Consider the following 12,958-nt stretch of genomic DNA (forward strand, 5'->3'; position numbering starts at 1 on the left):
AAGAAGCCTTAACCTGATACATACAACTACCTAATTTGCAGTGAGTGAGTGAGTGCTTGGGGTCTAACGTCGTACTTAACAATATTTCAGTCATATGACGACGAAGGAGTCCTTAGAATGTATGTAATGTGCCTCATTGTTGCAGGATGGGTTTCCACCGCTTTGTATCTGGTGCTGCTTCACTCAGACGACTTATCGAAAGCAAGTAAGCTGCCCCGCCCGAGCCATTACACTTACACAGGTCAACTAGTCGTTGCACTATCCCCTTAACGCTGATCTAATTTTGAGCCCTGAGATATGGTAAAAATCCTCAAAATAACTAAGCAACGCAGTAAACACATGGTCAAGTGCATTCATCAGGCGCCCACTTGCACAAAGTGATTAGACTCAGTTGATTGTAATCACCATGACATGACACATCACAAAGGCATATGTTGCCATGGAAGTTGCAATCATCTTAGCCTACGATCCCTTCGTGCAAAAGGTCCCAGACGCAGATGGTAAAAAACATTCCACCACGAGCCCAGTGTTCTGTTCATGACAACCGATGCTAAGACATAAGAAATGATCATTCAAAACCAGCGCTGCTTCCATGCATCGCGTATACATATACCCATGACCTAGTCGAAAGTAACCAGCATAATTATATACTTAGGTCACTTGAGCAGCCAGGGGGAAAACTGGATTACTTTTACAATAAACAATGATTGAACTAATAACGAGGTACTATTGGTATTATATGGTTATTCGTTTAAAGTTGTTTTGAACAAGAGCCACCAACAAAGTAATACTGATCCAGTTGAAGCGGGTGTGATGTGCCATCAAAGATCACAGTAAGATCAGTCTTGTCACCATCAGTTTCATTTCTACAGGTACTTATCATGCAAAAACTAAACTCAGTTTTCAAAGTAAATACATTTTGGCGTTTTTAAGCGTTTCATGACTGGACGTTGCGCGATAGAGTTAAGCAGACATTAAACCAGGTGGCGTTCCGTACAGTGATAGATGTTGATGTTTTTCATTGAGAGCTGAATTCGCACAGATGTGGGGGTTGTCTGGACAGTTGACGTAATGGAGTCAGAGTGAGCTCCCATTAATTACTTTGTCACGGGCTTTTTGACAACCAAATTCCGTCACATGAGTGTCGTGTGCCGTCTGCAATTCATCCTCTTGGATGCCGGTCACACCTACTCCGTCCTCCCGACACTGTCTCTTCCCATTGCCCTCAGCCAGTGCTCAAAGCTTGGTGATAAATAACTCAGATGTATTTGATGCGGTTTGTTTGGAGCACGCTGAGGGTAGTTATTGTGCTGATGTGTGCAGGGTGAGAGGATTACTGACTTTTGACGGCTTTGGGTTAGGTAATACGCCACTAGAAACTAACACCGTCAATCACGTCATTAACGGGAATCACGTGATATCCTTCCTGGCCTGTCACTGGCTAAGCGGTTCGTCCCGTGGCAATATCCTGCTGGCGTGACATAACTGGGTGGCTTTATTACCAGCATACACCTGGACGGCTCATTGATCAAGGTGAAGTAAATAACACGTGAAAACAATGAAAGTCTGTTCATACTCCACTTGACTGCGGGCAACACTTTTACCTTCTGTCATCCGGATCCCCCGCCGAAGTGAGAGAGCTTGTCCTGGGGACATTATAGATATACACAGCCGGCAAACCGCCTAGTCTCACAGCCCAAAATGGCTTTAGAAACAATAGCACCGACCGATCGCTCGACTTAATGGGCTATCAGGGTGACAGAGATTTACAAATGTTCACACCTGACTTAAGTGCTCTTCCTCGGTGCAGTATGGGATCTGAATTTGTGGTTATATTGGTATTCATAACAATTCTACGAGTTAAATCGTCTAGTGACGTAAAACCACGACAAAGCCATAATACTGTGGGGTGAAAAATGTGCAAGAAATAAACGTAGGAACAATTTGTCGAAATCACATGCTTTGCATTACGAAGGATAGGCACGTGCGTAAATGAAGTAATATTGTAGAAACTGTCGCGAGCATTTTGCTATATATATTTATCTCGGGTCGTCTGTATGAACAGAGCATTTCCATTAGTTCTGATGAAATATTCAGCTGTATTACTCGTGTTTTTAAGACTTTGTTAATTTGTTAAAATCAGAATATTATTTTTATTACATATTGTACATTGGAAAAATGCCTAGGGATTCTGTTCCACTTCGTGTTTTGCGTGGTAACAGAAGAATCGTTCAAACTTTGATTGATGTCTTGGCTCTATAATGCTGCGCAAAACTACCTCCGTACAGGGCAACTGTATTTATCAAGCTGAAAGGTGTGCATTCTAGTGTTATGATAGCGCAACAGTCGTATATTCCAGGAAAAGGAGCATTTATTTATGATTCGTGATCAGATGGGATGTGCCAAGGCTGAGTTGTTGACACAGTTTATCACTGTCCTTAAGTGTATTTGTATTTAACAGAGAACACAATCACTGGCCCATTGGAAAGCGATTCGTTGTCTATGTCCGGAGACGAGGCACAAAATATGCCAATTTGCCCAATGTAGGCCTTACACGCGCCATGTCAAGCGCTAAGTCCAATAGCTAAAGTTATGAGATTGTTCTCTATTGTGATGAAATATCAAAATTTATTGATTAAGATTGAGTGTAGTTGAGGACATAGATGCTCTGAAACTATTGGTATTGTTTTCTTCGGCTGGTTTCAAATGGACCTGATGGGTCAATCGGCTTTATTTGTTTATATTCATTTCCTTGCGGCCCATTTTTTACATTGTGTCCAGATTTTATTTGTTAAGTTGGGTACTGTAAACTAGGTATACATTGTGAAAATCAAATAGTAGCCATAGAGGAGAATAATTGCCGCCAATTACAGTCAGGAAATCGCCTTGACAAATTGTCCGTGCTCCACTCTCGTGGCGGAGAACAAGGCGCATGTGTGCATAGCCTCGACGGCTTTATCCCTTGTGTCCTTCCAACAACCATTACGGCCGGCGGGTTTGACCCAGTGGGGACCAGGAATGGGTGCCCTGGCAGGGTGAGGTCAAAATGTCACTAGGGGAGAGTTGGGGGCCGGGGAGCATGGTGCGGTTTCCTCTGTGTCTCTCATGTATCAGTAATATTCAGGAATATACAAAACAATTAAACACAGGCAAGTCGGGAATGTATCTGATTGACCCTGCTGGCGGGCGTTCCTCTTCTCAAAGCTGTGTACTCTGACTACGGGTGCTAGCCCCGGGGTGTTTCCTCTTCACACTACAAGCTGTCCGTACAGAAATACACTTCAAGGCATTTCCCGAACAACCTCTGTTCAATATCAATATAATACGTTATAGCCATTGCATTGTTTTCTCACCAAAAGTTCAAAACTCAGTGGAACAAAATCGATTATGACAATTAAATTCCAGTCGGAAAATCAGTTTATGCCTTATATCCACTGCACATCAGATTTAACTATTACAAATACTCAAACAATGGTTCATTATAGTTGAACAGATAAGGTGGCACCAACCCCAAATTGTCAATCAAACTAGCTGAAAAAAACAGAAGTGAATGTAAGAAAGAATACGTATGCGTATGGAACATGTAAGAACTGCTGCTGATTTATCAATAATATATGCATGAAATACAAATAAAATTTCAAGAGAAGCCGATTTATTCAAACATACAATAAACACGTGTCAAGGTCACCCTTTTAACCACAGCGGTCAATATATAAACTCATGCAGTGGCGAAGTAATGAAAGAGGATACTAGCAAAAGAGTATTAACTCACTTTTCTCGTGCACAGATATTAATCTGTTTAGTTAAGTTACTTATATCTACCTGATATGAGCTTACAGTAGATACCCGCCGCATAAAACTCAAAAATATGTTAAACTATCACGGATTTATCTTCTTAAATCAAGATTTCAACACTAGTTCGAAATCACCTGCGACTGCCCCATATATGCAGCTTGCATCGGTCACTGGGAAGCCGTGGTATAAATGATTGTGCGCGTGCGCATATGATAGAGATCAATATCTGATATTGAAGCCTGATCCCTGATATTATGTCTTGCGTGTCAATTATATCTGATAATCACTCTTACTGTATCTGTATAGGATGAGCAACATTTAAAGCACTTTCTCTTGTTCCTGTATTGGGTTAATTATGTTCTATAGATAGAACAGAAATCACCTGCCGTTTGGTGTCTGAAAAATATATTGGATGGGTAAAGAATAAAGGCCCATATACACTGACAAACACATGAGGAAGTACGTGGATGATATGCTGATGATATATATATATAAGAATATATATATATATATATATATATATATATATATATATATATATATATATATATATATATATATATATATATATATATATATATATTCTTTAAGGCCCTTTGAGATTTAAACATGATACATTGTAATCTATCCTGACTCTTCCATTATCCATCCATCCCATGATTCCACATCTATCCATCACGCTCATGCCCCCTCCCATCATATAATATTTTAATCTAACTACCTCATCGGAAAGGTTGTAGGTGGAAGCTGAGTAACATCTGCACGTGCGTGTTGTATTCATCCGCGTGATTGACGCTGATCAGTAACAAAACTGACTACTGGAAGGTGAAACAATCGGATCTTCTGAGGACAGAGAACTTCTAAGAGAGGTGAGCTGTGCGCGTGCCGTTTGTACTGATATGCCCCTGGTGTCGGGGCGAAGCCCCTCTGTATACTTCTTTAATTATGTTATGATAGCGCATTGATAGCAGTGATTGATTCGTGTTCCGGAGTCTCTCGTGCGGAATGGCGGTACCCAGTTAATAAAACAAACACCATGATCGATGGCTAGCTGCGAAGCGGGACCGCTGTGTTAATATTTCAAAAGTTATAATTTGATTAAAGTAGATACATTTCGGGATAACGTCTGTTTTTTCATAGATGATAGTTAATTAAATAGCAGGAGAAAGTAGTAATGTTGGCAGGGTCTGTCCTGACAATGAGAGTATTGCAAAAGCCAAGACTGCTCGGACCTGGTCAGGGGCGATACGCTTCGTGAAGCATGCAATATTATAGCGTCGGTATAGACTTCAATAATAAAGATATACTTTGTGATATGGCAATGATAATGTCTTTGTTCACTATTGATAAAAGCTGTCTCATAAATCACTGTACGTTCAAAACATGCAATTGCTTTGTATAATTTGTGTATATAGTTCATCAGTTGTTATCTGTTAATTTTTAAGTTTATAGTCTATAGGGTATCAACGATAGGCAGAGTTTCCTGTTTATTCATTGCCTTTGCGCCATCCTCGGCTGACACACCACAGTTTGTCGTCTTTAATGTATACGGTTATCGGGTAATTTCCGATGCATATTGAGCCGTAGTGCCGGAATTAAACCACACACAATGTAGAACTGATCGTGAAAGTACAAAAGTGGTGGGCTCGTCTCCGAGCGAAACAAACGACTGTTTCAACAGAGAAAGGAAATGGCCCAAAAGGAAGTGGGTCCAGTCAAGGTATTATTGGTGAATTCTATAGAAGGTCAGTCGAACTGTTGGTGTTTGGAATGATAATAAGAAAAGGTGTCTGAACAAACTCAGTCTATAATAGCTCGGGGTACGAGGCCAAGGTGACCAGAGTCAGATCAGCCCACTGGTTCCCCGAGACACGGGCCCGTCAAGCCCCTTAGCCTCCCCTCCCCTACACCCAGAGCTCGATGTGGACAATACCACCCGAAAGGGCATTCAATGGATCTAAACACGAAACATTCCCTTCAACCCTCAGTAATTCTCTCCTCAAACCAGAATCTCACCTGAGCCTTGTCAGTGTGCGCCTCAATACGCCTTGCATGAGGTGGAGAGCTTTCAAAAGCCTGATCCATACCATGCAGGAATTCCATCTCTATAAAACCAAACAACTGACTATTTCTTCAATTACGTATGTTAATCTGAATTTTTATTAGGCTTACATATGTTTTCAACATCAAGATGACAAAGAAGCAAACACGTTATGTATGCACAAACTGACGCGCGGAACATAAATTGCTGGATGTATTTTATTGGCGAATGAAATAGTGCCCCATGTTGTTAACAATAGTTCTACACATTTGTTCACAATCGATATTATGTGAAATAGGAAAAGTGATAAACAAATTGCTTATTATGGTATTGAATGTTTTATTCCTGCATAAAATTGTTAGAAAATGAACACACTTCGGCACATCTAAACTTTACAAAAGGAAAAACTGACAGGTGATTCAATGCGTCTGTCTTGTTTGTAGTATTTAAGACATATCCGGTCCAGAAGTTGACCAAAAACATTACGTCCAACAAAATAAACAGATGCCGTTTTTTGAAAGGACCAGCTATACGGTGACGTTGTTGAGGGATTAACTCTGGCGTGATCCGCCATGACGGGTCAGATTTGACTTGAGAAGATCGAGCTGGCCGATCACTTGGCAGGTGTGTCCACTACAGGTCACGTGTCCCACACGCGACTCGCCGCCATGACGGCAAGGCAGAACTTGACACAGAAGCCGAGCAGACGCCGAAACTGTTGCGTTTTCTTACGGATATCATTAAACAGGACAATGTGCAAAGTAAACTTGATATACTCACACTCTAAATAGTATCATTTGGTCGCGTGCTGGACAAAGGTGCAAGAAGAGACACTTGTACGACAATATCCCATGCAGTTGTGTATAATCTGCCTGCAGCGTTACAAGAAGCTGGGCTGAGAAGGTGGTCATCGACTAACTCCATACAGCATCTAACCTAAACAAACATAAATTAACATCCGCCTACACTTCTTGCAGTTTGGGCATTATGTCCACTAATTACTTATCAGGAACTTTTGTTTAACATGTCTGCAACGTCAAATATATAACACAGTTCGTAGTAGGCCAGAGTATAACACAACAGAAATGCTGTAAAATACACGCACAAGCCGTCAGTTACGTATCCAATCATATAAACGTGTTTTGAGGTTTCTATAGATACATATAAATGGGCACGTGTAGTTTTGTAATGTTTAATTTATTCGTTGCATTGGTGTTTAAGTCGTACTCACGAATATTTCACGTGTACAAAAGCAGCCAACATTAGGGTTTGGTGGGAGTAAATCAGGCAGAGCGCGACGGAAACCCACGACCAATTCGCAGGTTGCTGACGGACCTTCCGACGAATGACAGAAGAAGCCAGCATGAGCTGGACTTGAACTGACAGCGATCGCGTTAGTGAGAGGCTCCTGTTTCATTGTCCTGCGCTAGCATTTCAATCGGCATTGGGCATTGCTAATCAGGAAGCATATCTATCTAAACTGCATGTGCTGTGTGTTCTGAGGTAATCAATGAGAATATTGTAGAGGTGAGAGGCCAGTTTTGTACAGCGCGTGAAACATGCGTGCATGTGTGCACGAAATAATGTTACAGGCTTGATCCATATGTTGTTTACTGCATGAAACATGTAATATGCTCTTGTGTGTGAGATGTTATGTATAATTTGAGTAAATGTATAAATGTATTTATTTGTGATTGTTGTTATTGTGATTCACTTCTATGTCGTACAGCATCCACGCCTGAACATTGATGTCACAAAAAGCCATGACTGTAGCTAAACCTGTCTATATGAACAATTTTTCACCTGTCGTTGGAAGAACAACTTAGAATGATATGTTTTGTCTTGACCCTTCATTAACCTAAAGTGCCCTGTGTCCGGAGACTGGACAGCGCTCTCGTTGACCATCGAGATCTAGATGAAGTGGGTCGTTTTTTATCAATCCCATTTCTTTGCTGGTACCCGGGGGTGGTTGAATCGGTAAGGTACGCCCCAGGGCGGGAGGCCCACGCACTACAGACAAATCACTCCCCCTCCCCTTACCATGTATTGTCCGGAAAGAATTCGTCCAGCTACATTGACCACACGCTGGAACCAACAAAACCCCCTCAATGGATACAATGGCAGAAGAGCAATTGTCGTCTTAGATTTCTATGAAAGGGTCCCTGTCCGAAAGTCCAGTGAAGGTCAGGTGACTTCGGCCAGTATTCCGGCCCTCCAGAAATCTCCCCGATCTCTATGCTCACTAGTACAATGCGTTTACACAAAGTCCGGCTACCGACAACAAAACTTGGAAGCTTTAAGAGAGAGTCTCCTTTAGACGAATATAATCCGTATAAAATACCCCAGGCAAAGTGGATTTTCTCTCGTCAATTTCAGGTTTAACGGATTACACTTTCGAAAAAATAATTTAACCTTGGCATTGTTAGATTCTAGCGATGCAAAATGTGAAAATACTCCCAAAGAATGGCGATAAGTTTTTTCCCTGACACCTATCAGTCTGCCACATTTACAATGTCATTGTGTACACACACCTGTGAATGGTACTCTGTGTTAGCCGAAAAAAATCGTTTATGGAATTTCTAAACCCTGCCTGATTCTTTTCGAGCTACACAGGAAAGGAAAAGCGCAGGAACCGTTAGCAACCGTCATGAGAGTTAAAATCCAGTAAAAAGTGTGTATATGATTCTTGTATTGAGATCACCATTGTCGTCACTTTATTTGTTTGCCATACATGTCAAACCTATTACTCCCTAGCATCAATGACAAATGTAAAGATCTACACGTTACAACTGGGATCAAGGTTGACATAGTCCCAGGTTATACTGGCGTAGTTTAGTTCACACATTGATAGCGACAAATTGTGCGTACAGTGTGAGGCTAGTATTGCTGTGATTATGCGGACATAACGAGAGTGTAGTTGAAGTTTGTAACCAAATAAGTTTACTAGTTTTGGAACTGTCTGAGATGCGTAAACCTCATTCTTTCCTCTGCACGGTTGAACGACTGACCCAAACACAGCCCGAATGTAACCGTCCCCATATATTGCAGTATGAAAACGCTAATTTCAGGATGCTCCCCTAATATGTTTTTCCGAATCTGAACAAAAATCAGGAACTTGCCAAAGGCATTTATCTGGGCCTACAGAGCGTAGATTGGGAGCAGATGATGGGCTGATGTTGGATTGTCTAGCACAATGGGAACGAGTCACTGTGTCCTATCTCGTCCCATCACAAACCACGGCCACGCGATCTGGACACACCTTTCGCGTGTAGACATGCAGTCACTGAGCTCCCTTTCTCTCTCCTTTCCCAGCTATAGTCAGTGAGCGTGCGCACTCAACCGAAACCAGGATTGAACTAGACTCTATAGTCAGGCTGCTAAATTATAAAATAATTATATTTCTGAATAATTTTTATGTATTTGATTCTATTTCACTTCATGCACGCCTCATTCTCATTTGGTTCATCGTTAATGTTCGAGTACCGGTGATGTATATAGTTTTCACTTCACAAACCTTATCAGCATGAGTTACGACAGGTGAATAAGCTTGGCAAGGTTAAGCATTTTCAATGTACCCAAGCTAATGAAGCTATACACGCCTAACACAAGGTCATATATTTTATCTACTGTTGATCGTAATGATTTTCTCGTAAAAGTTACAATATACTGATGCATCGAGACGTCGTTTTGAATCGCATTCCCGTGGACAATTTGGGTACCAGTAAGGAAAACCGTGTATGTGCGTAAGTCCACGTAAAATCTCCACTACTGTTAAAAAGGGCTATCGATCAGTCCACTAAGAAACCAATACGTCTTAAGCAGAACAAAGCACTAATAGTAGCTAGGATATGTAATATATATGCCAGCTAATTAGACGCAAACTGTCAGCTGATATCTTAAGTATTTCCTTTATATATGTTCTAAATGTAGACTCTATTCAGATATCATAAATTCAACTTCAGATATAACACAACTTCTGATTTAGTCATCATAACTTATGCTTTGCTATGTAACTATGTGGTAAGATATAAGTAAATAAGATAAGACAAAACAAAATAGCTAAAGTCAATAAACATTTTAATTCATTTTGTCAAAGAGCTTCCAGCAAACGTTCGACATTCAGAAAATATGGAATCCATTTAGGTCCATGGACATAGTCTTATTTACAATGGGCAATTGAATTGCTTGGTAATAATATATTTTACAAAATATAGTCTCTTATATACAATATATAAAATAATTTGCACTTTTTTATGCCATTGTATAACAGTTGAATTTAAAGTGATCAGTGTTAGTTACCCAGTGCATGAAATTGTTTTCAAAAAACTTTAACGTGAACTTCATTTGAATTACGGAATACTACTTTGCCGACTATACAATGAGTTACCGGTATGACATACACAAAAGATATGTACACAATCTTACAAAGTCAAAGTTACAGAAATCAACCAACAAGTTTAGGAGATAATGTAAAATCTGAATTGTTCAGGACATCTGCGTGTACCTGAGAATCTCTGTCGTTTACTGTTTCCACTTGTACAAACTTAACGCAGCACACATGAGCGTTTGTAACCAATACGTACTTTGGAGTCCAGGAAAGTCTTTTTTCCTGATGGAGAAAGGCACGGTTCATTATCTCGGATATATTAGAGGTCACTGGTCAAGAAATCACACATTCGCCGGTGGGTGGAGAATAGTCTATACATAATACTCGTACACATATCCCTCTGATGTGTCGGACATTTCCGTAGGACTGCTCGGTATTCCCATACCGTACGATTTCCAGTCATACTGAGGGTTAGAATGGGGAGGGTAATGCGTGGCTGGGAACTGAGGGCTATAGCAGGTCTGGTACGGAGACCCCACATTGTCTGGTTGAAATGTCTCTATCCGGGAACTGACTGGGTCTGGTAAGTGTGCGGGCTGGTACCCCGAAACAGATACTGGAGACTGGCCTTCCAGAGGAGAAAATGTCGGAATATTCGAGTTGGGAAGAGTTGGTACTCTGGGTGCTTCCGGAGATGGTGTGTTGGTCGGTAAACTGTCCACAAGTTTGAGCATTTCTGACAAGGCCCAGATGTAGTTATTGGCACACCTAAGTGTTTCGATCTTCGTCAGTTTGGTGTCTTCTGGGTATGACGGTAGAACTTCACGCAACGTTTCCAGGGCTGAATTCAAACTGTGCATGCGGCTTCGCTCCCGGTCATTGGCTTTCAAACGGCGGGTTTTCTTCAGTTTCTTCACCAGCTCCGGGTTCTTTTGCTTTGCCCTGGATTTGCTGTAGCGTTTCTTCTTGGTTGGTTCGGCTGCTGATGATGAGGAGGAAGTGTTCGTTGACATGGCCATATTAGGGGAGGACACGGGCGACTCAGAGACCAACTCCGACAAACTTGTCTTCTGGCTTTGTGAATTATGAACTTCTGCAGTCGAAGAGTCGGACAAACTCTCAAGGAAGATCTCAGGTGACATGATGCTGCTGTGCGGACTGTCAGTTAAGGGGTAAGAGGAGTCGCAGGTGAGGTGTGGTAAAATATCCATCACTGGGGGTCGAAGTTCTGATGTTCGCACTGTGACTGCAACGAGCTACTCTGGTGACATTCTCACCTCGCCGCTATTTATACATGCACGCCCTAGCACCGCCTTCGGGGGTGGAGGTGGGGGGAGGCATTGGCAGCCCCTCAGCCAACAATAGTCCTGTCCCCTCAATGGGTACCCGTAATGATACAATGGCATTAAGGACTGATCGCCGATTGGATATCTCCGGTCCATCGATCTTAGGGCGATCGGAAGTAAGCACGGGCTAAAGTGAAATCAGTGTATAGGATTAGGTGATGGTCGCGCGCCGGATGACAGCCGAGCGGATAATGTAATCAGGGGAGTCCCCACAGGGCTTCACAAAACACTACTTGATTATGTTAACGCACGCCCCCAGCGGGATACTGCTATAGTTACTTACTAAGACAAGTGGTCCCTAGACAATGTCTGCCAATTAAGTCTCAGCAGAAAACGCCGCTAATTTAGTAACTTGGCTGAAGTGGTCAACGTCTAAGAGACAACTTACGGGCAGGTGTTAAGCCAGCGTTAGCCTTAATAGCCAAACATTAATCCAAAAAAAAATTGTATGAGTTTAAAGTTTGACAAAAAGATATTTACAAATCTGCAATGTTTTTCTTATATTAAAAACTCTTGATGAAATAATAAGAGTACGTTTTGGGAAATATGAGAGGTTGGGAATCTGTGGACTTTGTCTAAAGCCGGTCGGCGGGATCGCGTGGTCGAGAGCGAGCCGCACGCGAGCTTTCTTTGCGCATCTACCTGCCGTGATCTCAGAGACAAGACCCAGTAAAGACTGTGCACCCCTGAGCCTGCAATGCAAGTCGGGCAGAAGTAGTTAGTAAGACTTTGCCTTAAAGCCTTTCTTCTCAAACACACCACCATATATTGCTGTATTTGTAAGGTGCATTATTTCATATGTATAAATATTTTTATCAGCTGTATGCCTTTGATAAATCACAGCCAGTTATACTGATAAAAACAAATAAATAAACAAATGTCACAAACAAACTTTGTGACATATAGGTACACTAACCATTCCAAAATGACCTAGAATGTTGTGAACAAGAATGTAGATATGTTTGATAACGAAAACAGAAGACAATAATATTCTTTGTACTTTAATCGTATGTCTGTGATAGCTGGCTCCACGAGGTGATCAAGTATTCTACAATGCTGCCTTTAGGGTCACACGAACTGTGGGTGGGTCGTGGGTTGGGGTAGGGTCAGGGCCTCACCTACACTACACACAGGTTATATCATATAGCAGTCAGAGCTCCACACACTTAACAGCATCCCAGGCATGAATATAGTATTTTGTAAAGTTAAATACTATTTATTACGATATGCAAACACCCTTTAATGGCAGAGACTGAATAGACAGGCGCGCTGAATCAAGCAAAAACCCCGGAGAGATGGAACAGCGTATGGATAGGCACCTTGCACTCAGCCTGTCGAGCTGGCCCTTTGTTCACCTGCGCATGCGTCAATATCCTGTAGCGCGCGGAGTTTGAAACTTTTTCTCTAAGTTCTGGGGAGAGTAATAGGCAGCGCGTTAACTCGTTTTGC

The 12,958-nt window shown here is 41.7% G+C and overlaps 1 protein-coding gene across 1 annotated transcript; it reads right to left on the minus strand.

Moving 5' to 3' along the window:
* Positions 1 to 10,534: 10,534 nt before the first annotated feature.
* Positions 10,535 to 11,305, minus strand: LOC135464561 (neurogenin-1-like). The gene has a single exon (XM_064742026.1). The coding sequence runs from the start codon at positions 11,303 to 11,305 to the stop codon at positions 10,535 to 10,537; it is 771 nt and encodes a 256-aa protein (XP_064598096.1).
* Between the last annotated feature and the right edge of the window lie 1,653 nt (positions 11,306 to 12,958).

This window comes from Liolophura sinensis, chromosome 1, assembly GCF_032854445.1.
Source record: "Liolophura sinensis isolate JHLJ2023 chromosome 1, CUHK_Ljap_v2, whole genome shotgun sequence".
Lineage (NCBI taxonomy): Eukaryota > Metazoa > Mollusca > Polyplacophora > Chitonida > Chitonidae > Liolophura > Liolophura sinensis.